The sequence below is a fragment of the Salarias fasciatus genome, chromosome 5, assembly GCF_902148845.1.
Source record: "Salarias fasciatus chromosome 5, fSalaFa1.1, whole genome shotgun sequence".
In the NCBI taxonomy this organism is placed as follows: Eukaryota; Metazoa; Chordata; class Actinopteri; order Blenniiformes; family Blenniidae; genus Salarias; species Salarias fasciatus.
This window is the reverse complement of record NC_043749.1, coordinates 19003498-19029668: the sequence shown is the minus strand read 5'-3', so window position 1 is coordinate 19029668 and position 26171 is coordinate 19003498. Positions and strand designations below refer to the sequence as shown.

At 43.0% G+C, this 26171-nt stretch overlaps 1 protein-coding gene across 1 annotated transcript; it reads left to right on the top strand.

The window, feature by feature from the left end:
• The first annotated feature begins 242 nt into the window (after positions 1-242).
• On the top strand, positions 243-14633 carry apcdd1l (adenomatosis polyposis coli down-regulated 1-like). Its single transcript, XM_030092607.1, has 4 exons — positions 243-811; positions 10721-10910; positions 11056-11575; positions 12640-14633. The coding sequence occupies exons 1-4, from the start codon at positions 727-729 to the stop codon at positions 13402-13404; spliced, it is 1560 nt and encodes a 519-aa protein (XP_029948467.1). The 5' UTR covers positions 243-726; the 3' UTR covers positions 13405-14633.
• The last annotated feature ends 11538 nt before the right edge of the window (positions 14634-26171 follow it).

Here is a 26171-nt window from a genome sequence, read left to right as displayed (position 1 = left end):
TGTATTGCGGCTGCAGCGTTCGCTCTTTTATACCGCTGCCCTTTTGCACCTTGCTCTAAAAGCTCCTCAGAGCCTTAACTTGCTCTGAAACCCTCCTCCTCCTCCAAAACACTGAAACTTTCTCCATCTATGCCCTCCCTCCATCTCCCTCTCTCTCTCTCTCTCTCTCTCTCTCTCTACTCCCTCCTCTCAACTCAAAACCATAAGACCTCAACAGGAGCCCACACACACACACACACACACACACACAGGATCGTCCTGCTCGTATGCACACACACTGGCTGCACATGCATCGGGTGGAACAGATCCACAGTGCTGCACAGTAGTGAGGCAGTGGTGTGTAATTGAGAAAGAGGGGTGTGGAATAAGAGAGAGAGAGAGAGAGAGAGTGAGAGAGAGAGATTTTACTCTCCCTCTTGTCTGCTAAAGGAAAGCACCAGAGTGGACCAGTTAGATGAACGACGAGACTCAAGTGAGAACTTTTGATCAGACCATGGAAGTCAAGAAGTGGAGGTAGAAGAAAGGGAAGAACAAGAAGAGAGGACAAGAAACTCCCTGCTGGCTGAACTGGAGACCAGAGATTCGTCTGAGGGATTACTGGACGCTTCATAAGTGAGCTCTTGTCATGGTGTTACCCCGCACGATCGTCTCTTGTTGACAGGAGTCTCTCTGTGTTTTGGATTTCCCGCGGATCAAAGTTTGTTTTTGGAGCAGCAGAGTGAGTGAATGAAGTGTGCAGAAGGAGGAAACATGTCAAACGGACGTTTCAGTCACCTGTTGAGGGGAGTCTGGCTGCTGTGGCTCTGGCAAGGTGAGTCCGCGCTCTGACCTCTGCACATCCTGTTTCATTAAGTCCAATTTTGAGTGAACTGCACAATTTGAAACACTGGTTCGCAGCAATCTATTAATTTCAAAAGATACCAATCCATTTACTAGTTCAACTTTCTAAATTGAAGAATGAATTTAATACTTAAAAGTATATTAGACTTTTAGAGACTGATCTTGAAAGGTGGCGGCTGATTCCTTCCCATAATTCAAAAGGGTTTGTTTTTTTTTTCCGCACAATGAGATAAATGCTCTCTCATGTGAGGAATCAGCTGAATACTTGGGGATTTAGCTTAGGGGAACACATGGCAGGATACAAAAGACACAAAGGAAGAGATTATCAAAGACAAACTCACAATTAGGAGGAAGTCATTATGTGATTTGTCACAATTCAAACGGTTTGCCAAGTTCAACATGTGGATCACCACTTTGAAAAACAAAAACACAACCTGTGCTGACATTAGAGCCATGAATAGCCGGTCTGTGTTCCCCCTCCTCTCCTGTGTGTCTTCAGACCATCAGGCGGATCTGCGACCACTGGAGGAGCCTTTAAAAAAACTAAGAGGGGGGTTCTGGCCGGTGCCTTTAAACAATGGATCCCTCGGAGCAGGGGAGCGTGGCCCTGGAACTAATGTTGCCATTATGTTAATGGCTAGAATAACAGGAGACAGCCATTACTGACCCTACCTCGGGCTGCTGTGCGGAGCTCATCGTCCAATTGCCACGGCCTCAGACGTGGAGGCGCAGCATTTTGGCCATCAGGGCCGGTTAGCGTGATGACCAGCAGGAGACAGACAGGAGGAGGGGGCATCTGTCCGGCGCTAATCATCAGTGCCAGCCACCCTCCTACCCTCCCGTCTGTCCATACCTCCCTGCTCCAGTGGCAGACTGGTATCTGTGAACTGTGCTCCTCTTAACAGAGGCGAGCTGAGTCACTGGCTTGAAAAGCGACGGCTTAGCTGGTGCAGAAAACTGATTTGAAGGTATTTTTAGGCATCGCTGATATCAAAGTACAATTGTTTGAAGAGAATTCACGCTATTGTTGACAGGCATAACGTCAAATCTTTTTGTGTAAGATGATAGTTCACTTTTATGAACATTGCCATATTGAGTTGAATTTTTGAGAAAATTGGCTTGTGATTACTTCTTACGGGCCAAGTTTCTAAAATCTACATAAAAGTAAAGAAATGTTTGCTATTTTAAGGTCTGTTGGAGTCTCACTTGAAAGGATTTCATCGATAAATGTCTGAACTAAACTGATCTGCTTGAAAGGAGTATTTGATCCAACTTTTTCATCAATTTTATTGACGCTAAACCTTGGGAGCAGCGTCGCTCATGCTGCGAGTATGTTGTATGTCCAAGAGCCCTCTCCATATGGAGCTTTTCAGTTAAGGTGAAACCGATATAATCTCAGCTCCAAAACATCATTGAACCATCAACTCTGCGTGTCCACTGTCATCTGGGCTGCCCACCAGGACGAGACGCCACAATGGATGTCAGGTGGCGTTACAATTAAGGCTCCTCTCCATTATCTGACAGCTCGGAATCCGGCGCTGGACTCCAGCCGGTGCTCGGCAAAGTAGAAACGAGAGAAGCAGCAGATAAAATGGTGGAGCTGGAGGAAGTATTGGCTTGAACGGGCGGCTATTTAAGTGAGGGTGAGATGTGGCAGGTCAGTGTGCGTGTCCGTGTGTGTGTGTACAGGAGCCAGAGTTTGCTAACCACGGTGAAGCTGGCAGCAGCGTCCGCTGGGCAAACCCCTGCAGATCCCTTGTCTAAATAAACGAGGCCGGCGGATTAAGCAGCTTACACTGTGATGAAAAGACAACAGTAGTGGTCCTTGCGCCGCCCCGGGGACAGCGGGGATACTCCTGCTTTTGGAAGGCCACGATGAGACGCTGGGGTTAAAGCCCAAAGAAGGAAGAGGGGACCCGGGGTTAGAATAACACAACGGACCCCATGTTCTGAGAGAAAAAAACCCTCTAAATCAACCTGACCTTCGCCTGACTTTGGTGACAATAGTGGAGGAAGAAGCAGGGGCCTCAGTCCACTACGATTTACTTCACACTGTTCACCTTTCAGTCTCTGACAGTGTCGGGCAGTTCCAATGTTATTTATAGTGTTAGGATTAAAGATATAAATTCACTTGTAACAGCTTTTAATCCTAGAATTTAAGAGGCAACTCTGCGACAAGTAACAGTAGCTTAGCGCAGGTCAATAAAACTGTTTATAAAGAATAATCTAGATTAAAAAAGAAAAATAAGAAGAAAACAAATGAAACACATTGAATATCTGTATTATCTCACATACTGTATAGCATGCTTTATTGATGCATGAGGTTGAGGGCAAGACGTTTTTCCTCCAGTCTGTTTGTTGCATTTCTGTCATAGTAGTATTAGACTAAGGTCACTTTCTGGCATATCAAAACAGCATAAAGGGTAATTTTGCTGTTGGAAAGTATCAACGTACTTGACCACTGTCTGAATTTGGTAAGCTTTATGGATCAGAAGTCTTTAGTTAGGATTAGGAAAAGATCCTCCTCTATGTTCCAATAAACAGGTTTGTTATGAATGGCAGTAATTTAATAACATATCATGAGGCTTGAGCTGCTGTTTCCTAAACATAAATCCTGTGTTTGAACCCTGTTTTTCCATGTGTCCTCCTCTGTTTTGCCAAGAATCTGGGATGTAATGCATATCGCAAGACAAGAGTTGATAATGTTTTGCATTTTGTTTTCATTTCAAGCCTGACAGCAACATCAAACATCCCACAGTGAAAGTTCTGAGGAAGTCAAAGGCATTAACCACGAGACAGAGTTTCAATCAATAATGAAATGATTCTGCCAGAGAAAAGGTTGGTGAGGAAAAAAAGTCAATCAAAGCGGCTCCCTCAATTAGCTCATGTGACAAACAAGCAAACAGCATTTCAGGCAGAGGAAATAAATCCATCCATCAAATGTGAACTCTGCACCCTGAACGTGGAAAACAATGCATTTTTACCAAATGCAAGTCCCAGTTTTAAGTCTATTCTGCACGTGTGTTAGAATTTAGAAAAAGGAAAATTTGAAAGTGTTGTTGTTTTGCTATCAAATAACTTGATCACTGTGTAATGAGTAACAAGCATTTGACAACTAGACAGTTAAACTGGTCTGTAGTCACACTTTTGTTAAAAACATTGATATGATCTGCTAAGAGCTGCATCTTGGCTTCACATCTGACAAAAGTCACCAAATAAGTCAACAGGAAACTAAAGGAAAACATTTTCTTTTGTTTTCCTTTTTTCCTCTTCCTGCTGCGGTCAGTAAGATATTCATTCCCTGTTACTTTTCTGAGAAGACAAATATCAAGAATCCACAAGCCAGTCAATTACTTGTTTCTCTTTCATGAGGGATTGTGTCTAATACTGTCATCAAAGCAAAGAAAATACATTTATCCATAAAAATGTGGGCAATTTGAAAAACCGAGCCTGGTATTTGGTGCAGACCAAGGAAAATCTGAGGGGCTATGAAAACATGACTATGAACAGAACAAAGAAACTTTTGAAGCAATTACTCATTGCTTTAATATGAAAAATGTGAGGACATGTGCAGTGTGTGATGATGAGTATTCAGCATGCACTACATCGAGGAGAGCTCAGCCACTCAAGCAGCTGTCAACTGTGAATAATGTCCAGCAGTCACCTAAATATGTGGCGGGAGCGGGACTTGTGAGCTGCTGTGGCACTGGAAGAACATGCACCTCACTCATCTGGTCACTGCCGACCATGAAGACACCCTCCACCCTCCCACCTCCGCCCGTCACCCCGCTGACCAACTTCATCCTCCTCATCAGGCACTGACACAGAGAAAGTTAGAAAAAAGGAAAAAAAAAAAAAAAACAAGGAACAAAAAAGAAAGAAAAGACAAGAGGGACCTGAAATCCATCCAGGAGAAATGAGGCGGAAACATCATGGCTTTTTTTTTCATCAGGGGAGGGGAGCCGTAATCAGGAGGGGAGGGGGGCAGGAGGGCACCTCGGGGACATGGTGGAGAGCTTTGCTTCTGCAGCACTGAGCCACAGAGAAATGAGAAAGCCACTTTACAGGACACTTGGGGTAGCCACATTGAATAAAAAAAAAAAAAAACCAGGGTGAGGATGTAGTAAAAGAAGAAGGAAACGCATGAGGAAGCTGTTAAAATGCCGTAAAATGGAAGGATTGGTGCTGCTTTGCCACCGTGCCGGAGCGCCAGCAAAATAGATATTTCCTCTCACCTCAGCCCTGTGCGCTTTGGCAGGTCTAATAATTTTCTATTCAAAGCGTCAACAGACGCAGCCACCAAGCAAACAAAGGTGTCTCTCTCTAATGAAAGAGGGACGCGGTCGACTCCCCACAAGCCCTGAATCAAAAGTGTCTGGGCCTGGTTCTTGTTTTCACAGGACAGATGCAAATAAAGAGGTACATAAACTGTATTTTGACTGCGGCTGCGTGGATGAGACGTGAGAGAGGAGAGCATGGCTGCCAAACCCTAATCACAAATGCAAACAAACAAACACGGGGCGGCATGGAGGTCTGTTATAAATGGTGTCCCTTCTGCAGCGTGTGGATCAATGTCTACAGTGTGTGTGTGTGTCTGTGAGTGTGTGTGTGTGAACTGGATCAACACAGGAGCTCAGAGACAGGTAGATTGCTTTGGCTGCTCATCAGTGGGTCGGTGATGATGACAGACTGACCGTCCAGACCACACGCAGCTCGCAGGCTGCTGCACTGACCCCTGGCGGCGGAGCTGTGACACTGCACGAGGACAGCCCAGGGGGATGAGTGTGTTCTCAGCTCTGGGTCTGTCTGCGGTGTGTTGTGCAGCTGGCCCTGATCGTGAAAAGTGGGAAGATCAAGAAGAAGAGTGGCTTTAACTCTGTCAGCGTTCGGCTCGATTTATCTCACTGACTGTCAGTGTATCAGGAGGTCTGGTCCATTCGTTACAATGCTCTGCAGCAAGCGTGTTAAACACATGGTGAGGAGGACAAAATCTGGGAAACCAGGCTCATTCTGGCCTGGAAGATGACAATGCAAAGTGGAGCAATTACTCAAAGAAAAATCTTTAAATGAATATACTTTCCAATAAATCAAAGCGCTGTTTTAAATTTTCTCAGTGATGTGTCCAGATTTCCTCATATTTTAAAAACTATATCACTCATTATGTTCACAGTCTATTCCAATAATTTATGTTGAACGTATCAGTCAAGTGCACTGCCTCGTTTTAATGAACTTCACGGCCAGAGCAGCAGCATTTGTATTAATATTTGCAGTTTGAAATGGAATTGTTGGGGTTAATCTTGATTTTCACAATTTCTAGAACTTGATCAAATCCCAACACAACATTTTACTCATGAATTCTGGCCATGTAACCAGCTCACCACAGTTTGGTTGGAAGAAATGTGCATGTTGCCAAGTTATGGGCGGTTTGCCGAACGGAGGGATGCAGATGTGTTTTAGTGCTTTGCACACAATAAAATGGTATTTTTTGTGTTACATAAATTGAGTTAACTTTTAAAACCATTTAAACTATTGGCTGAGGCCAAGCCGAGTGTCCTGGATTGTGCTTGGAATTAAAATTAGAATATATTAAAATAAAAATGTGGTCATTTTATCGTGAGGAAGGTAAAAATCTGACAACAACCAGCAGCAGCAATGAAGAAACACTACAGCATATATAAATTCAGATATTTCAGCAGATTTGGTGAGCCCAAATGCAACACAAAGTTGTCATGTTCTGTTTCCCGTAAATTTAGCATGGCCAAATTTATAGAGGAAATATAACAACGAGGATGCGGTTTCTGGACAACCCCAGTATTTTGCACCGTGAGACTTGTGTTTGTATTCGCACTTGTTTGTGTTAAAACAGTCCAACTGCTTTGTTCAAAGAGCCATTGATTCAAACCAAAGTTTTTGTTTCTTGCTTTGGGCATTGTAATACAAAAAAATAAATGAATAAAAACATCACAAAATCAAAGAATTTGCTAGAAAGTAGAAAGCAAAATAACTGAAAATTCTCACAGTTCAGAGGCTGTGGCCATCCCTTTTTGTATCGATCGATCAGAAATCCAAATAAACCCTAACAGTCTTATGACCCATCCCAATTATTATTCCCTATTTCAAACAACCAACTGTTTGTAAACTCTGCTCCAGGACCTCTGACTGAAATGAATGAAAGCATCCCATGTGTTGGAGTCGGGAAAATTTAATAATAAGCCATGAAGTAGATGTTTGAGAACCTGAATGCAGCTCTCAGATCTCTGTCTAAACTATGTTAATTTCATATTTTTTTTAACTGTGCACCTCGCTCTTTACTGTGACAGGGAGGTGCAGGCTGTATGAGTGGGAAGCTTTGAGGCTCAAAGTGGAAAAATAAATCAGCCATAACATTGTGGTGTAAAACTAATGACATATGACTGCCTGCGCAGGAAGTGAATCAGCTGAAACAGTCCCTCATCCTCTCCAATTTTGGGATGGGGGTCGAATATTATCATATGTATTACAGCATCCCGTCACTTGCGGTCAGATCAGACTCTTTTGTAGAAGAATACTTAAAAAACCCCACAATGAGCAATTTTGTTTTACTAAGCTCTGCTTTTATGAGCACTCCCAGTAAACGCAACCATATGCCACACTGGAACGAGATCCAAGAGAGGGAGACGGGCCTGAATGACAAGTGACCCCAAAAAAACACTCTATAGAAATGCTTTGGCAAAAACAGGAACTCAAACATAGCAGCCCGACCGAGTCCACATCACACACACACACTCACACTGTGACTCTGGCCTGTGTGTCTGTTCATCGTGCCGTGAGAGGAACATGTTGCACGCAGCTATGAAGCCCGGGCAACACAAAACAGACCGACGGTACGACTCGCAAGAAGCAGAGGAAATTAATTAATTCTGATTAGTATTTCTGCTCGGCGTTCCCTTGAGGGATGGCAGCCGGGCCCGGGGGAGCGGCTTTCCCTCGCCGAGCTGCAGCGACACGCACCATAAACAAACACGCCGCCACAGTGGGTGGAAATTGCAAACACGTTTCGATGCCTGCGATAGCACCAAGACACATTAATCTCATCGACACATTGACAGGCTGCTGGACGGAGAAGAAAAGTGCTTTGAGTCTGAGTCGAGCTTTGCGGTCTGTGACTGTGCAGTTCAAATAATCTGTGCATACGCCTGTGTGCGTGTGTGTGTGTGTGTCAGGTGGACGGAGGCTGGGAAATGATGGAGCGGCCGGCACACATGTCTGCGGTTGTGGTCAGCATGTGCGGAGCTTTCCAAGAGCAAAGGGAACAAAAAATATCCTCCATCTGACACTAACAAGGTTAATAAACGCTGATTGGTCAGCCTCCATCTTGGAGCGTCTCACAGAAAAACCAACATCACACACTTTCCGTTCAGACGTCCCCATTTTCCTTCACGCTGTGAGAGAGCGCACAGATCTGTGGTTCATGACGATCCGTGAAGCTGGCCCCCGCCTGCACCGGAGGCTCAACAGGTGACGATCTCCCAGAGTGCATCCGATGGAAGAGAAGCAGAGGGAGGTTACTGCTCACCACAGATGACCCGCAGAAATCTGAGCAAGTGAGAGAAAGAATGTGAAAGCTGTGGGGATAAAATGAAGGAGAGGGGGAGTGGAGAGGAGAGGAAGAGAAAGAGAGAGATAGAAGTGATACTGGATGTTCGCCTTTAAATCAAAAGCCTGACATATACGGAAATATAGTCAAAGCAAAACTTCAGATGAGAAGAGGAATGGCAGGGGTTCAGTGACGCTCCGGCTGAAGGAAACAAGATACAATGACCGACATATTTAAAACTAATGTGACCAGCATGGTTACGCTTCATTTATTTAATCCGTCAGAACAACTAGAGCGAGGCAAAAGGAGAAATTTCACTCAAATATTTCTCAGTAGAAATGTTGGAAGGATATATTAAAGCTGGTGTTAAGTATGGTTCTGTTATATGGAGTAAATACTTCAGTAAATCTCTGCTAATACTTAATAACAACTTGAGGGCAAATCGTAATGATGACGTTTCGCAAGGAATCTCTCCAGATTCAGGGAACAATATGCTCATGAAACAAGACCACGATCAAAAAAGATGATCAAGGATTAAGAGGAAAACTTAAAAACCATCCCCCACATCTCTCGCTAAAATGAACCACGCCATCACCGGTCCTAAACTGCATTTACAGCAGTCTTAGAATTCAAAATAAAGTCGGTTTGAAGGTGCTTCATACGCAAATCTCAGTCCAACCCGGAGAGGAAACTGAATGATCTGGCCTGCTGAGTTATACTCTCCCATTTCTTCGGTCACCAGCAATGAGCGCACAGGCAGAAAGGAATTCAACCTCACTCAATGGTTTTCTTCTCTGTGAATGAAATGAGAGAGAAAATGTTCCAAACTACAAAATCTAGGAAAACTCACACCAAGACCTGATGTCAAAACAAAAACCTGGAAGTTCAGCTGTACTGATTCGTACATGTAGAAACATGGCGCTCAACAATTATGACTCACATGTTTCTGCCAATGTTTAATTCGAACTGGTCTCCCGGACTGTAATAATAAATAGAACATGCTGTAAGGAGCCGCCAGTGTGTCAGATTGAACACGGTGATATGCAGATTCTCTCATTTGCACACTTTGATTCAAAATCACATGAGCGCAATAAACCACGTAGAATAACTTCACAAGCCAGAGTCTTTCATTCCTACAGCATCGATCATCGATTCAATTTTGCCATTTGCCTCCTAAAATGCATCGTGGACTATGGCATTAAACATATTTCCCGTTAGAGAGGCTGTACCCGCTGATGAGTTGTGAGTCTGAGAGAACGCAGTAAACTCCGTGAGAAACCCTCCCTCTGCGTTCTGACATTTGCAATGTGTGGCTGAAACTGAAGCTGCAATTTTCATCAACACAAATATGCGCGCATTGTTCAGACGGACTGTGGTGTGTTTCCTCACGTTGCAGCCATAAGGGCGCTATCAGAAAAATCCCTTTGTCTCGCCTGAAACTGGACCCGACGTCCTCGAACTTGTTGTGTCGACAGCACACACACATCCCTCATTCTGTCACAAAGAGCTGATGTGCACTGAAATTTTTGCATACTCAAAGTAAAAAAAAAAAAGCAAATAATTCTGATCAAGTAATCTCAAGGTAAAAATGTGTAACACAGGTGTCTCAGAAGAAACAATCAAAAGAAACAACACGTGCAACACTCAACAAGGAGCATAAAATGCAGCTATGATGAATCCAGACCGCGTGCAGATGTGCAAATGTCAGAGGAGAGAATAATGTTTTCATTCAGATTAACCGCCAGAGTTTGAGGAAACTGAAGTAAGATCATTCATCATCATAACTGTTTTTCTTCATCACATTATCAAACAGATGGATTCAGCTCGTCAAACTACCGCTGTCAGTAACTTTGCAGCACGTTTTACCTCACTGATAGAAATGCACATGCTCGACCTCCTCACCTCCTCACACACTTCATCTGTCTGGAGAAACTGAAAAACAAGGTTCGCACGTTGCAGCTGTCGACTGATGGGAGCCACAAGCCGAAGCTTGGTGTCCCAGGCTGCTTCACAGCTATGCATGGTTTCTATATCACCCACTCACTGCTCATTACATGGGAAATTTAACAAAATCACAGCCCCCAAATTGTTTGGATATCGCTGGACACATGAATATTCCCTCTTGCCTATTATTTTCTCATTTTGTAACGGTGGAGAATCACCTCTCATCTCCTTCACATGACCTGAACCAGTCTGGATTTTTCTTTCTTTTTTTTTTTTTTTTTTCCTCCTGACATGTAACAAAGCTTCTGGTGTTTTCCGACTGGATAACAGAAGTTATTTATTCACTGACTGTCTCTACAGCTGTGTCTGTGGTTGGGACTGGAAGCAAACTGTGGGAGGTTCCCACTGGACCCTTCACGCTCTCATCTGCCTCCAACCTGAGCGAGGGTCTGCACTGGGAGCCCCACTGCCAGCACCACCACCTGCAGGACGGCGTGAGGATCACAGCGCACGTGCCCCCGAGGCTGGACGGCACCTGGGTGTCAACAAGGTACGTTTTCCTGCGGTTGTACCAGAAACAATAAGGTTGCTGAAAGCTCTTCATCAAAATATTATTCACACCTAAACGACGATCGAAGCTACCTAAAAACGTCTCTTTCCATCTTCCATGACTAACTTTCTCCCTCCATGTTCAGATGTGAAGTTCGTCCCGGTCCTGAGTTCCTAACTCGCTCCTACACCTTCCACCCGAGCCGTCACTTCCAGGCCCTGCAGCACTACTACGCCGACAGCGGCTGCGAGGAGCCGTCCTACTCCCTGATGGTCCGGGGGAAGATCCGTCCACGACAGGCGTCCTGGCTCACCCGCGGTGGCACCGAGGCCGAGCACCACCTGAACAAGGTGGGGATCGTGGTGCACAGCCTGGCGGCGAAGCAGAGGCTGACCTCCAGGCTACCCCCCACCTGTGTGGACCTGAGCCTGGGCCGGGCGGCGCTGGGGAAGCTGTACGAGCTGTACAACACCCGGGCGGGGAGGGGGTGTCTGACGGCCCTGGGCTTCTCCATGCTGGAGATGGACCTGGTGCGGGTGGAGACGCAGCACCACGGCCATGGAGGGAAGGTCCAGGAGCTGTTCCTGGGAGACATCCACACGGACTGGACCCAGAGGACCCAGTACAGACCGACCGGGTACCAGCAGCCCCTGCAGAACGCCATGGTGAGACACGGCACTGCGGCTTTTCTTCCCAGAGTTGATCCAAAACACTCTGTAAGATTTAAAGGGGCTTGAATTACATTGTTTGGCCACCGAGAAGCAGCTGAAGTTTCACGGCCTGGCCTGAGGGCACGTTCACATTTGTTAACAGTAAAAGAATATACTGAAGCTTTTCCTTCAAACTCTACATTTTTCTTCCTTTTTACTGGGATCCAGAGTGGCCAAGTAGACTTTATTACATTAGGTCTATCTCAAACATATGATTACTACAATAAACAGTCAGTATAAGAATTACTTTTTAGCTTAACTTTTATAGCTCGCCTTAGATTTTATTTAATACATTCGGTCCTTCCAACACAAGATTACAATAATTCAGGTAATAAAATAAAATTTTATGAAGCCAGGTAGCGTTAAAAAACAAAGACAAACCAAGTCTTATTGGATTAAATTATTTGCAGTCATTTATGTGCAGATTTGCAGACTAAGACATTATAAATACTAAAATATCATCATCGTTTACGATTATCATTATCGCCATTTTAAAATGTAGCACAAAATTACAAAGTACTGAACAATAAAAACAAAACCAGGGAAACAAAGTTTACCCCACATTAAAGCACATCCAGCTGGATTTCAGATTTCTATTGTTGTGAAACATCTAATTTAGCAGCTGTGATTTTACAAAGTGGATCTCAGCTGAGTGAAAAGTGTGAAAACTGTGCACAAAACATCAGGAAATTTGTGTTTGTTACTTTCCCTCATAAACTGTGCCACAATTGTAAGAAACACGAATGTTTTTCTCACAAACACGAGTAGCAGAACTGAGTTTATGGGGTTTGCATGGAGGGGAAAAAATTGTTTTTGCGATTGCAGAACATCTGACATAAATTCCTTCACTTACATATAAAACCTTTTAGCTTTTTTCTCATGAAGCTCTTCATTACATAAAAATAAAAATACCATTTTGTATTGAAGCGCAGGAAATTAAATTCAGACAAATAAACGCAGAGCTATGTGATGACTGAATGCAGTTGTTAAATGTGTTGTCTGTCGTCTTCTGTCCGCAGCATCACGTCCACCCCTGCCCCGTCTGTGCTCTGGTGTATCGCTCCTCGGAGCAGCGCCCCCCGGTGTTGCCCCGCAGCCCTGCAGCTGCTCTCTCGTTAGCCGGCCGGTGGGTCAGCCAGCACTGTGAGACCCGGCCCAATGTTCTCTTCCTCACTCGAGACTTCACCTTCGACCCCGACCAGCACGCCTGGGAGGGAGTCTACCGGCACTACAGCGACCCGTCCTGCTCCCAGCCCACCTTCACCCTGAGGGCCTCGGGCCACTACGCTCAGGGAAACCCCTCCGTCAAACTCTCAGGGGCCTCCGAGTTTGTCTTCAAGGTGACCGAGGTGAGGGCCACGGCCATGGACGAGCCCACGGCCAAGCTCCTGAACGGCACCAGGCCCGGGAAGTGCGGCCGGGCCGGCCGGTGGGAGGTTGGCGCGGAGCAGGACCTGACCCTGACGGACGGCTGCACCGTGCTGGGAATCAAACTACCACACAAGGAGTACGAGCTCTTCAAGATGGGCTTCGATCACAGGAAGCACCCACTGCTGTTCGTCGGCGAGAGGCCGACCGACGGCTCCAGTCCCGACCGGCCGGCGAGGCGGCCCACCTCCTTCCAGGCTCCCATGGTGCTTTGCGGCGGAGAAGCCGCACAGCCCGCCCACACGGGGTTCAGCAGCAGGCAGGTGCAGCCGGCGGCCGGCGGGACGGGGCGGCCGACACGGCTGGGGCTTCTGGTTTTCATGAGCGCGCTGTGCAGCCCGCTCTTTGTTTATTAGAGACGATGTTCACAAATCTCACCTGCTACACAGCTGAAGTCAGCGACGGACTTTGTTTTCTGGCAGCTGCCTTTCACTTTCCCTCCAGGAGAGAATAAACATGAGACGCTCAAGAGAGTTGAATCTATATACGGCCTTCAGATGACGCCTGTAGGTTCACTTTAATAACTAATTTCAGTTCTTTTTGGACCTAAAAACCACCACCGTCAAATAAAAGTGCCATCATTTCATGAAGTTTAAATGTATATTCTTTTGAACCACATGTAAGAATCGGGCAGATGTTCTCACTTCACAGCTCACCAGTATATTCACATTGTCCCAACAAAGCAAGTGTTGACTTATGGATTGATTATTTCTGAATGAAATATGAGCCTGTTTTTGTGGCCTTTTCACCAAGATGCAGTTAAAAAAAAAAAAAAAGAAGAAGCACTTTGTACAGAACACTTTTATCAACACGAGGGAGAGAAAAGAGGCCAAAATGTATATTATGTTCAAACAGCTGCCATCAGTATTGGTTTGATGCCACTCTGGTGTTAAATGTTGCTTGTTATTATTTTTTTATTATGTTATTTTTTTTTTTTACTTGTTCATTAGTCAACATTTTATCTGCAGTCTGTCTAAATGAATCAAATGAATATTTATTTTAACCATTTATACTGTACTTTTTCATAAAAAGAAAAAATGTGTCCAATATTTTAGCTAGTTTAGTCATTTAAGAGTTTCTGTCTATTAAAGATGGCTTTTCATAACCTTTTGGGTGTAGCTGATCATTTTTACAATGCTAAAGGTCGAACTGAGAGGCACATATTCTTTAAAAAACATATTTTAAGCTCAATCTATAGTATATTTTGAGATTTGAGTCACATAATAAGGTTAATTGCTTTCTAGCCCCTTGAAAGGGAGATCATTGGATGGCATTTGGAGAAAAAGTTCAGTTGTTATCATTTCCCTGTGTTAGCATGGTTATCCTCTCCAGACAGCAAGTAAACGATGATGAATCTGGTGTCAAACCACAAGGAAATCAGTTTAGATGTGTCGAATCTCTCCGTGCTCTTTGGAAGCTGGCAAACAGGAAGGCAGGAGTGTGAACAGATTATACGCCTCAGTGGAGGTGTGGATGTGTAAAAGATCCTCTTGTGAAGTTACAAAAAAAGCCTGCTTCATTATTATAATCAAGTTCAACAGTGCAAAGATTCATATATCCTAGTCGCCACTGCAGGTATTTCATTGTTTTGAAAAAAAAAAAAAAAACTGGATCTCCTCCATAGATCAATATTGTAATCAAGAAAAATTTAAACCTGGTAAAAGTTTTGTTTCCAGAAATTAGTCACTGATTACAGTTTGTACAGCAGTCAATCAAATCGGCCCGTAATCATGTCTGCAAAGCTGCAATATTGTCGTAATGCTATGAAATATTAGAAGAGCTGTGTGTGAGATACTGTACATCTGTTTGTTGTTCTTCATCAGAACGTGGCTGGATGAGACCTGCATGAACTCATAACATCGACAGCAAGCAGCTGGATTACAGATGCAGAAAGTCTGGGGTGTTTGTGTCAGTGTTTGTTCATGCTACTGTTAATGTCACTTGCTGTTGGATGTTTTTCATGATGTTTCTTGTTGACTTGGAATTTGTGAAAATCACAGTTGATCGGGACTGGAGACATCTCAGGCTCAACTACAGGCGAAGCTAAACAAACTAAGGCTAAAGTAATAAAAAGAGCATCTCTGCTCTTATTTTCATGCAAGACAAAATAAATACATGCTAAAACTACAGAAATGCCAGTTACTGTAACTGCATAATGCAATATTGCCAAAATCAGTGAAGTGTTACTGGGTAAGACATGATAACAATGTCGTTAAAACATCTACAGCTGTAACAAATTTCAGTTTTATTCTCTCTGATTTATTACAAGTTGGGTAAGAATTTGTAAAACCCTCAGATCAGTCACAAGAGAACGAGCCCCCGAGGCTCAGACACGTAAAAGTTCTTCATTTCAGGTCAATCCATCCAGCAGTTGTTGAGACGTGTCACTTAAAACCACAAATGTCAGCTTTGTGGCGCTAATGGAAAAATCAGGTGATCATCAGAGTAAGCTGCAAGTTTCATCCACCGAGACCACCAGCTCTTAAAACCCAAAAATAAATAAATAAATAAAACATCAGTCCTTCCAGTGACTGGAGAAATGCTTCAGTCTGGACTAAAGAGGTGAAGAAAGTAACACAACGCAAGTGAAGATGAAGGATTACACAGGTTGTCCCACAGCTGCAGTTTCATCTCATGTAGAAAACAAAACAGCGGAGCTTGCATTAGCCGGGGTTTGTCGTCTCTGGCGTTTGTGCTGTGGTCTGATTCAAAGCCCAGATAGAAGGTCAGTCCTCTGCTGAATGATAAATAACTGTCATATGGCCCACACATTACACTACACACATTCCTGTGCAGGTCAGACTGTTGAAAACACGCAGATCAGATCGGACGCAAAACCATCAGCCAACGGAACAGATTTTGAAGTATACTTTGCATAATGAATAAGCAGAGAGCAGCAGCACGTTTTCACCGTGCACCAGTGATGTGCAACACCTCTCATCTTCTTTTCAACCTAAATCACGGGAGTCAAACTCACGATGCAGCTTCAGGGGTTACGTCAAGCTCAATTTGATCTCAAGAGAGGCGGATCAGTGTAATAAAGGCATCTAAATTAATAAATGATGATATTTCAAAATGTATCTCTCTGATTTACTGCAAAAGTAAATGTTTGGAGCATGTACGCTTTCTCAAATTCCTTCTTAATGTAAAGTTTTAATGCAAATTCTACTTCACAGTCAATGAGTAGCAGGGCCGTGACTTTCACTGGAGCGTCAATCATCTCTCAGCTCAGACCATGGATGAAAATGTTCCAGTTTAGGGTCACAGATTAGGGTAACGAGCCAATCCCGTCTCAGGGTTCGGTGTATTGTTTAAGAACACTTGTGGGAAAGAAGAGATTGAACTGCAGACTTTGAGATCCTCTGTACATGTTGAGCCACAGCGTCTCCGGACACAACGTCTTCTGCTGGATTTAGAAAGATTTTGCAGGATAAAGTTTTATGCTGCGTCCAAAATTACTGCAATGGTGAACAAAAATCGGGACTTTGTAGGCTACAAACATAAATGATCTGGAATTCAGCATGTGACCCATTTTTATTGCAAACAGTCTTATTATAGCGTTATTAGGATTAAGCTCTGGCTTCCTCCTCGCACGTTTCCATCTACGATGCAGCTTTGAAATGGGAAAATTTGTGGGAGTTAATAAAAAAAGTGGCTTTCGAGCAGAGTAAGAATAAATAATGAAAGCAAAGCGTGGGCTCTCTTGAATTCAAATAGCTGGGACATAAAGGGAGGAAGAAAGAGAGGAAGGCAGTCGTTTCCAGAGGCTACATACTGTTCCTATTAACTCCTGTGAGAATGGTGATGGCAGCTGCTCGCCCCATGAGGTCATCCTTCAAGCTCGGATGGAGAATATAGGTCTGTAACCCACCCTCTCCTCTCCCATCCACCAAGGAGACGAACAGAGGCCGACTGAATGGAAAAACACAGACAGGATGAGTGACATTTATCTGCATATTAACCTGCAGAATCTGTCATTAAACCTGGGGGAAGCCTTCCTCACCTCCCCACAATTGAGCAGCGACTTCGGGATCCACCCGGGTCCCTTTGCGGTCAGAACAGACAGGAGCGTGAGGCCAAGCTGTTAGCAATCAGACCTATTAACCGCAACCATTTAGGAGAAGATAAAGCACAGACTCAACTCAGATAGTTAACTAAGCAAGGCTGCAGTGTTTGTTTACAGCAGAGTTACAGTCTTGATATTGTTGGTAATCATCTATCATGGTCTCTCTTTATATAAAATCAAAAAATAAAAGTTGTTGCATCTAGTTTGTTTGCGCGAATGTAAAGTGTGGAAACTTGGCCAGCTGTTTCTTTTCATCTGAATCTCGCAAGAAAGCCAATACATGCATTTCTCAAACTGTCAACGTGTTACTTTTGAAAAACATCAAAAAAAGCTGAATATTGTAAGAGTAACCTTAAGGCAGCAGGGGTATTAGGTATTAAGGGACACAGTGTGATCACACATGTGAAATCCGGCCAAAATTCCTTCACATGAAATCCTCCAGACTTGAAATTATATCCAAGATTATGTCATTTAAGCAACAAACTCCTAACGAGGAGACTATGAGAAGGCCGCAAGGGCGAAAAGAAACGCAGAAGTGGCCAAGTTGTCCTCTGTGCAGGTCACCACACTCCCATGGATCTCTGCAACACACGCTAGCTCCCAAAAATGTATTCCAGCTTGTTGTTTGAGGGTTTTTTTAAGCTTCTCTGATACAGGACCTAAAGTTTTAATACGACTTTGGGAAGAATGTTCCTATAGACGGTTGAAGAAAAAAAAAAAAAAAAAAAAAAGAGGAAAAACAAAACAAGCCCTAAGGAGTTTCCTTTCAGTTAAACCAAGTTTCCAAACCGCAAACAGTTTGGTGGTTTAGTCTGACAAATGTTCTGGTAAAAGAAAGACACAGCGCTGCTTTCGGACAGTCATTAGAAAATCCTGCAGAGGTAAGTTTTTTTTTTTTTCTCCCATCTCCTGCTTTCTCATAAAAATCTTGCATGTGCAGTTAATACACACAAACACACACACGCACACATGATTGAGATGATATCACTACAGCAGTACCGGTAACTTCCCATCTCCCTTCCTCATTCAACTTTCAGGCTCCGTAAAGAAAATCTCATTATTTCTATAGCAGTATATAAGCAGCAGCTGCTTCATAAAAGATAACGTCAGCCATAAGTGAGCCCTGCTGAGCTGAAACAAATGAGTTTCTACCGAGAAGTGTGTCCTCCTGCACAACAAAGCGCTGCAGTTTCACCCACAGAGCTGCAGCACGGGGCGGCGACAGCACTTTCTGTTTGATCTCATGCCAAGCAACTGGGGGGAAAGAAAAAAAAAAACCTAGTGGGCTCCTTTCTGTCATGACCTCATGTTCATATAGTTAACCAACTACTGAACAGACCCAGGACCACATCAGTCCCTAATTTTCCTTCTCGTCTTGTTCAGAAGGAACTCTTCATCTATCACGTAGTTTGTGCAGAACTGAAAATTATTATTTTTTTTTTTTAATAACGTAGCATTAGGTGAAAATACAGCATCCTTTCAGGGCAGTGTTATCAGTCGGGGCTGCTCAGCGGTGTGGCTGTCAGAAAACTTTCCTGATAGTGAGAAACTTCCTGGTTTAAGCCTGGGTATGGGAGCATTCCATCATGGGGTTTGCATGTTCTCCATGTGCACACACGCATATTTTCTGCAGCTAATCCTGTTTCCTTCCCAAAGTTAAAAAATATCTGGAACTTGCTAGAGGGGGTGAAAAAGACAGAGAAAACAATTATCTCACTTTGAAAAACACAAATGCCCCATGCGGTGAAGAGCAGAAAAGAAAAGAAAAAGCATTTCTCTTTACTTTTCGAGTGACATTTCACTGATTTGTCAGTTGGCAACACAAAATGATTCATAAAATAAACACAAATATAAACACAAAAATTTGACAAAAATAGCAGAAAGCTGCATGTTGCAGCCCAGTGTGTTTGGATCGACGCTGTGTTTGAAGGTGGTGATATTGAGGGGAGCCAAGATCACCAAAATCAAGAAAATTGACCTGAAGTGTTGAGTTTGCCTCAGTCCATATCCATCGGCCATCAATGTGCTCTTTTCCAGGAACTTGACATGTTTTCATAACAGCTCTGAATGAACAAAGTGGTACGGCCACAGTGGATTATCTTTTTGAAAGTGATGATCGGCCCTTTTCCTGACTCTCTGTACCTTTCAGAGTTCAGAGGATGAGCTCCGTGGTTCATGTGGAGTGCAGATTATTACATGTAGATTAAATGTTTATTGTATCTTGTATCTGCATACAGTATGTATCACATATTTCTGATGCTACAGCAAAACCCAGATGAAAAGCAAAAGTGCCAGAATCCCTTACAAACACAGAAAATAGCTGAATGAAACATCAAAACTCATCCTTCATTCTGAATTGTCACATAAAAACATAACTGATGAAGAGTAACCTGCTGTATCCGCAACGCGAGACAAGCTCTTTAACATATTTGTTGCCTTTGGGACCCGCTTTGACCAAAGCGTTCCCCTGAGAGCTATCTGTCAGCGCTGGTGGCTTGCTAAATCAGGTCATGTTTCTGCTCGAAGGTTAAGATCACACAAATGATTGAGAAGTTTAGTGCTGTAGAGATTTGCCACAGACCGAGTCCTCCAGACCTCTCAGCTCGCTGCCAGCTGTCCCGCCTCCAGCCTTCCTGGTATCCTGTACGCAGAGGTCTTGCAGGCGCTACTTGTAGGTTGGTATTTGCATGAAATCTGGCTTATTTGTGTGCCAAACAACTATGCCATGAAGACTATTCATTTCACATGTACAGACTTAAGTAGAAAAATAAATCAGGGAGCCTGTAAAAACATGCCAAAAATGTAAAACCTGTTGATAGAGCAGAGAATGGATAACTGGTAAAGTAATTCTCATCACAGAGCCAAAGGTGATTATAGCACAGTTAATACAGACAAAAAGGAATGTTGGATTGATGTATAATTAAATAATTTATATGCTATTTGAGTTTGAAGACGCACTAAGACAATGAAGTCTTCTTATTTTGTACAGAGCTCAATGAAGAACAGATTAACTGAAACATAACTCTAGGAGGAGCGAGGTCAAAAATCAGACGAAGCATCCAACAAAATTGGATGGTATTTCCAGAAGACACCCAGTGTGATATCAGATGACAGCGACTGTGGTCGAAGTAGATAATAATAATGAGAACCACCAAATCAGGATGGTTCAAGACAGAGTCAAATAAAAGTCATGTAGCCTGCAAACTAACATGACTCCAACTGGAAATACGTAGAAATGTATGTGACTAGACTGAGTCTGTGTTATTTTATTAAACCATCAAATGAAGCTTGTGTCCAGCACGATTTTCCTATTTCAGCCTCAGTCCACTGGCTGCCTGCTCATTTTAGAATCATTTTTTAGACTGTAATCCTACATGTTATGTATCAAGACCTTTCAAGACACTAAAGGTCACTGCACACAGTGAAGATGTTAAGTTAGTTAAAAGTTATTTTATTTGTTGTCAAATCGCTCCATGGTCTTGCCCCACCTGACCTTTCTGAACTGTTACACCCTTCCACCCCTGGCCAGTCCCTCCGGTCAGCTGATCAGCTGCTGCCTAAACCCAGGCCAAAGCTCAGAGACGATCGAACTCTTTCGGGCGCAGCTCCAGCATTACTGAACAGTCTTCCGCTGCACCTCTGACCTTACATCAAATCTTAAAACCCAACTCTTCTCCTTGGCTTTTAACACCAAGTAAGATACTGACATTAATATGGGGACCTCTTATTTTATATATTCTTTGTATCTGTTTTAAGTTTTAACATATTTATTTGTCTTTTCCAGTTATTTATTGTGTTATTTTTTTTGTACACAGCACTTTATGTCCACGTGAGTGTTTTATGAATTAAGGTGGTTTGAATTTGATGTCTACAAGTCTATCATATTACCTGGTTCGCTAGAGAAAGTCCCAGCTGACTACAGCTGACCGAGGACAGGGTTCCTAGACTAATGCTGCCAGGAAAAGGCTCCAGCACATTTGGATGGAGTGAGTAAAAAAAGATGGATGAATACAAACCTTTTTCCTTATCATTTGAAGGTTATGACATAAGCTTTTTGCTCGCGCTAATACTTCCTGTGGCGTGAGCTCGTGTGATCGGTTGTGTCTCTTTTTGTCTCTTCGGTTCACTGGCCAGGGTTTAGCCTGCCGGTTCACTCACCGAGTTTAAAAGAGGTCAGAAGAAAAGCAGGTAGAAACTGAGGGGGGCATGTTGCATTGGCTTTGTTCCATCTCTGAAACTAAAAGAAGGTTTATCAGTCAGATGCAAGATCTGAACTGCGTTTGCACTCCTGATGCAATGATTTGAAATTCTGATTTTCTGCTTGCTGCAACGTGTTAGATGAAAAATTTGACTCTCTCATTTCTATTAAAGGTGCTGTAGGCAGGATTTTGCTAGTCAATGCTAATTTTTCTGTTTTCTTTGGATTAAATGTTACAGTATCCATTGATAATCCTTTAGGAGTGTAGCATAATTGCACTACCACGAGGATGCAGCGTTTCCATCTGTCTCTGTTCTGAGCTGAAAAGGAATCTCGACAGCTCCAGGTATCTTTGACCAATCAGAAGAGCCCCTGAGGCTCTAACCGTGATTGGTCGAGGGGCGTTCGTCGCACGTTCTTGTGGGAGGGGCTTAACTTGTGTGAGGGCGTGATGTCAGAGAAAACAGGACAGGATTGGCTGTGCTGGGTTTCAAATCGCCATCTTAGATGGGTCAAATCGCCATCTTGCTTAGGTAAACCTACACAAGATGGCGGAGATGCGGAATCCTGCCTACAGCACCTTTAAATGAGTCACAGGCATGAAGTGGTAGAATGAAATGTTGGTATAAAGATTAAAAATAGTGGAAAATCTCCAATCCTTCTTTCCAAAGGTGGAATGAATCTATCTGAAAAATAGAATCAATAGATATTCCTCACTTATTTGCAAACTTCGCTTCATTTTTATAATCAGAGAAAAAAAAAGTTAAGCTTTGGTTTCTAAAAGAAATGTCCTTTTTCTCTGCCAAGTCACTTCTGGTCACTTGTTATTGTGCCAGGCTCTGCCTCTTTCTCCCTTCCATCAGGTGAGAGGCAAACCTTCACACATCTTGTAATCTTCATCCCAGAATTTCCAAACATTCCTCTGCGATTTATCTTGGAGATGGATTGTTTCCCAGCTGAGCGTAAAGACGTAAATTAATATTGGTCAGTCTCCACCATTGAATATGCAGCTGTGCTTCACAGCGGCCAACCCAAACAGCTGTGGAGCTACCCTGGGCCCAGGTGCACACCTGGTGGGTGGCGGCGGCGGAGGTGGTGGTGGGAGATCCTGACCGAAAAACAACCCCGCTGCGTTGCCTCCATCCGTGAGGTGCAGACAGAAACAGTGTCTGGTTGTTACTGATACAATAACACTGGATGTATCAGTAGGATTTTATTTTACTCAACACCACAACTGCATTAGTAGGAATCCGCGGGGTAATTAATCTCCCTGCAGTTATATGTTTTAACACTCATATCCCATTGCGAATCGTGGCGCTGCCAAATCAAGCAGCACGGGAGAAACTAACAAGCCAATATGGCCTCGGACGTCAGTGGCTGCAGGTCTGGCTGTCCTGAGAATAGAGTGCATCTGTACACAAGCTGTAATAACCTCTTAATCGCTGTCAGTACATGTTTTTGTTCCCGGTCGCTGCTGCACACTGACTCACTTTGTGTCTGTCTTTCCCTCAGGTCACAAAGGTAAACATCTGTTTCTCTAAATTATAAATACATGGCAATGTTTGAAAAATCCAGGAAGTTTAAATTAAAACCAGTGATTGAAGTAAGGTTGAGGTATTTCCTGACTCCTTAAAGGCTCTTTCTAACTATCAGGATGAAAACAAAATCAGTCTCCTGCACAGTAAACAGCTTTTAGCCCATTTCCCTGGTCCTATAAGCAGGAAGTTTAAGAGAAAATCCCTTCAGAGGAGCAGCTGAAGCTCTTCAAATGTTCTACTTCTTTAAACAGATGTTGGACTTTTAACTTATAGCACATTTTATCACTTTAGCCGTCTCCACACATGATCCACCACAAACTCGGCTCCTATGCAAGGTGCTCACACACCACTGGAAGCAACTTGGGGTTGTGTGTGAAGCCAGCGGTCACTTCAACTCAAGGACTAGGGGGGATCAACGGGTTGGGAGGTAACCCATTCAACTGAGCCACAGACACCCAAAGAAACAGTTTCACTTTGCTGGGAATCAAATATGTGTGAGAATCTGTCTTAACTCTGGAGGAAGACACCAGGATGTGGTCCAGCCCTTGACCGCAAGGTTTACAGAGTCTGCGTGCATCCACACTCTTTCCAATAAATCATTTTTCTTCTTAAAAATGAGTGATTAAGTGTGGGATAATGCTTAGCTTATATTTTTTTCCTTTAAATGCATCTCCACTTAAGGCAGTAGAAAGTTTAAATGCAGGTTTTTGCAACCAAGTCTTTGAAAAAACAGCATTAACATTTATTCATATTTTAAAAAGAGTCAAATATCAGTCAAGTATCTCAAAAAACCTCAAGCACAAGGCAGCAGACGACAGGTCAGCTTCTTCATATAGAAATCTTGTTTGTGAAAATGTAAAAGAAACGAATTGTTGCAAATTATACATACTCATATCTTTTTTCAAAATAGAATAAAAGCTTATCATGTACAGCAGTGATTCTCAACAGGTGACTGCATACTTTCCCAGACTACAATATTGTGTGAGTGTGAAGGTAATACAGATGTGAAGATTTTTTTCTTTTTTTGCAATTTAGTATGGCATTACTACAAAATATACACTAATACATTTTTTTTAAATAAAAAATGATCACATCTGAGAATATATTCATTGGAAGGGATAGTTGCTGGGTGCAATATGGAGCTTTCTCCTGGCATAATAAAGTATTTCTATTCGTTCATATAATTTTCTTGACATCTGGGGTGGATTCAGTGAAACTGCAGCCCCACATTTCTTGTTTTTCAATTATTGTTGAACAGGAGACTGAACTTAATTGCTCGCCTATGCACACAAAACAGCAAGGTGGTCCAGAAGGGCCAATGAAGGCTAAAAATCTGAAATGCATCAGCAAAAAAGCCACAATACAAAAGCAACTTACACAATACAAGACCAAAAGCCACAAGTGCACAGCGGACAATATTTTCTGACGGAACCAAGCGAAAAAAAAAACCGGGGCACATACATAACATTCTGACAATTTCCACAAGGGAACCGACATTTAAGATTTCTGAAAACATGACAATTAATCACGCTCATTGAGCAACAGGGTTAACTTACGTTTCGTGTAATTTTCTCGTAATAAATAATAGTCCATCAGAAAACACTGTCCCCGGGAAACAAAGCCCTTCATCTTCACACGTGGCCTTCGCTGTTATGACCTTTGCAGCTGCGTTGTGGCTTTTTGCTTTTGCGCTGGCCTTTCTGGGCCACCGTACAGAAGCCTCAGCTGTAGGTACATTTCAGTCATGATTCCAATGGCAAAGACAGGAGGCTGATGAATCAAGATACATTGTAAGTGATGAGGACACTGGGCTTTGGCAGGAAAACAATGAGGTCATAAAATGACTTAAATTCATACCCTTGAAAAGAGATTACACTTCAGTTCTTCAGCCTGAAATTCTGTTAACAGAGCTTGAATTTTAGAACTTTTTTTTGGAATGAACTCAATACTATTTTGAGAGCAAGGCTGCATGTAACAGTAACATTTAACTGTAGTAAACTGCAGCACAGATTGGAGGAGAAAACAGACACATGGGCTTCAATGGAGGAATGTAAGAAGAGGATGATTAACAGAATATTGCCATGTCTGAAATCTTATTCTTCTCTTTTGTGAAAGAAAAACCAAAAACCAACTGACTGCATTTGTGCAGCGATGCACTTCATCCTGCTTAGATACATGTGAGGAAATGACTTGACACAGGTTGGGGCTTTATTCATTTAATTTATTAAGATGCTACATAGTCCAACCAGGTTGGGTTGTTTTTACACCAGAGAGACTACTTGACTAGGAATATTAATCTTCTTCTCAGATAGACTTATTTATTTATTTATTTATATACATACAAAACAGTTTCCTGACTGCTTACATTGATCACTGTGAGACTCCAGGACAGGTCAGTGTAGTGTTTTACAACCAGGCCAGGGTCAATTAGTGTTTACAAACAACTGTTTTTGTTTGATTGTTTCCATCTTGGAGTACCAGACTGGTGAAGTCCCCCCCCCCCCCCCCCCCCATTATTTTTACACAAGAGAGAAGCTTTAAAAATTATGATTTTTGTCACAAGCGGTGTTTTGAATTCATTTTTTCCTTCCTAGTCTGGACACTCCAACCAGGATGCAAAAAAACAAGAACAATTTCCTGCAAGTACTATACGACCCAGGACTGACAGCCCGAGACAGGACTAGCTCAGGTCAGCTCTGCCCTCCCTCTAAGCAGCAAGTCATCCTCAACCCAACAACTTTACAGAGATACAGCAGAAACACACTCTCCTGTTCATTTTGATCTTTAATCCAGCAGTTCAGTCCACCGCCTTCCACGCCCGACGGCGTGAGAACATAATGAACCTTTCAGCATTTTCTTACGGATGTTTAGCAAAGGGGAATACACTTCTGTTTCTTTCTCAACTGTTTATTCATTTTGTATCGGTACAATGGGATAAAAATTTGAACATTTGCTCATTTTCCTTCTAATAATGCAAAGCAGAACACCACTCACTCTGCCTTTTATTTTTATCCCCCATTCAAAATTCAGAGAAATAATTTAAGAACCTATTTTACTTTTGTCAGTTCTTTAAAAAAAAAAAAAAAAAAAGTACACTGTCGTCATGTGGTCCCCTCAGAGCTTGGTTGTATGCTTTCCTCTCCCTATCACTTCAGACAGAAAAAAAAAAAAAAACATTGTACGTTTGAGGAAGAACACAGAAGAGACACTCTAAACCTTCGTGCATCAGAAATGAGCACAATTTCAATTGTAGTGAAGGTATAACCTCTTTAAGCAACCAATAAAGGCTGAACAAACACCAAATGAATCCCAAAGGAGAGC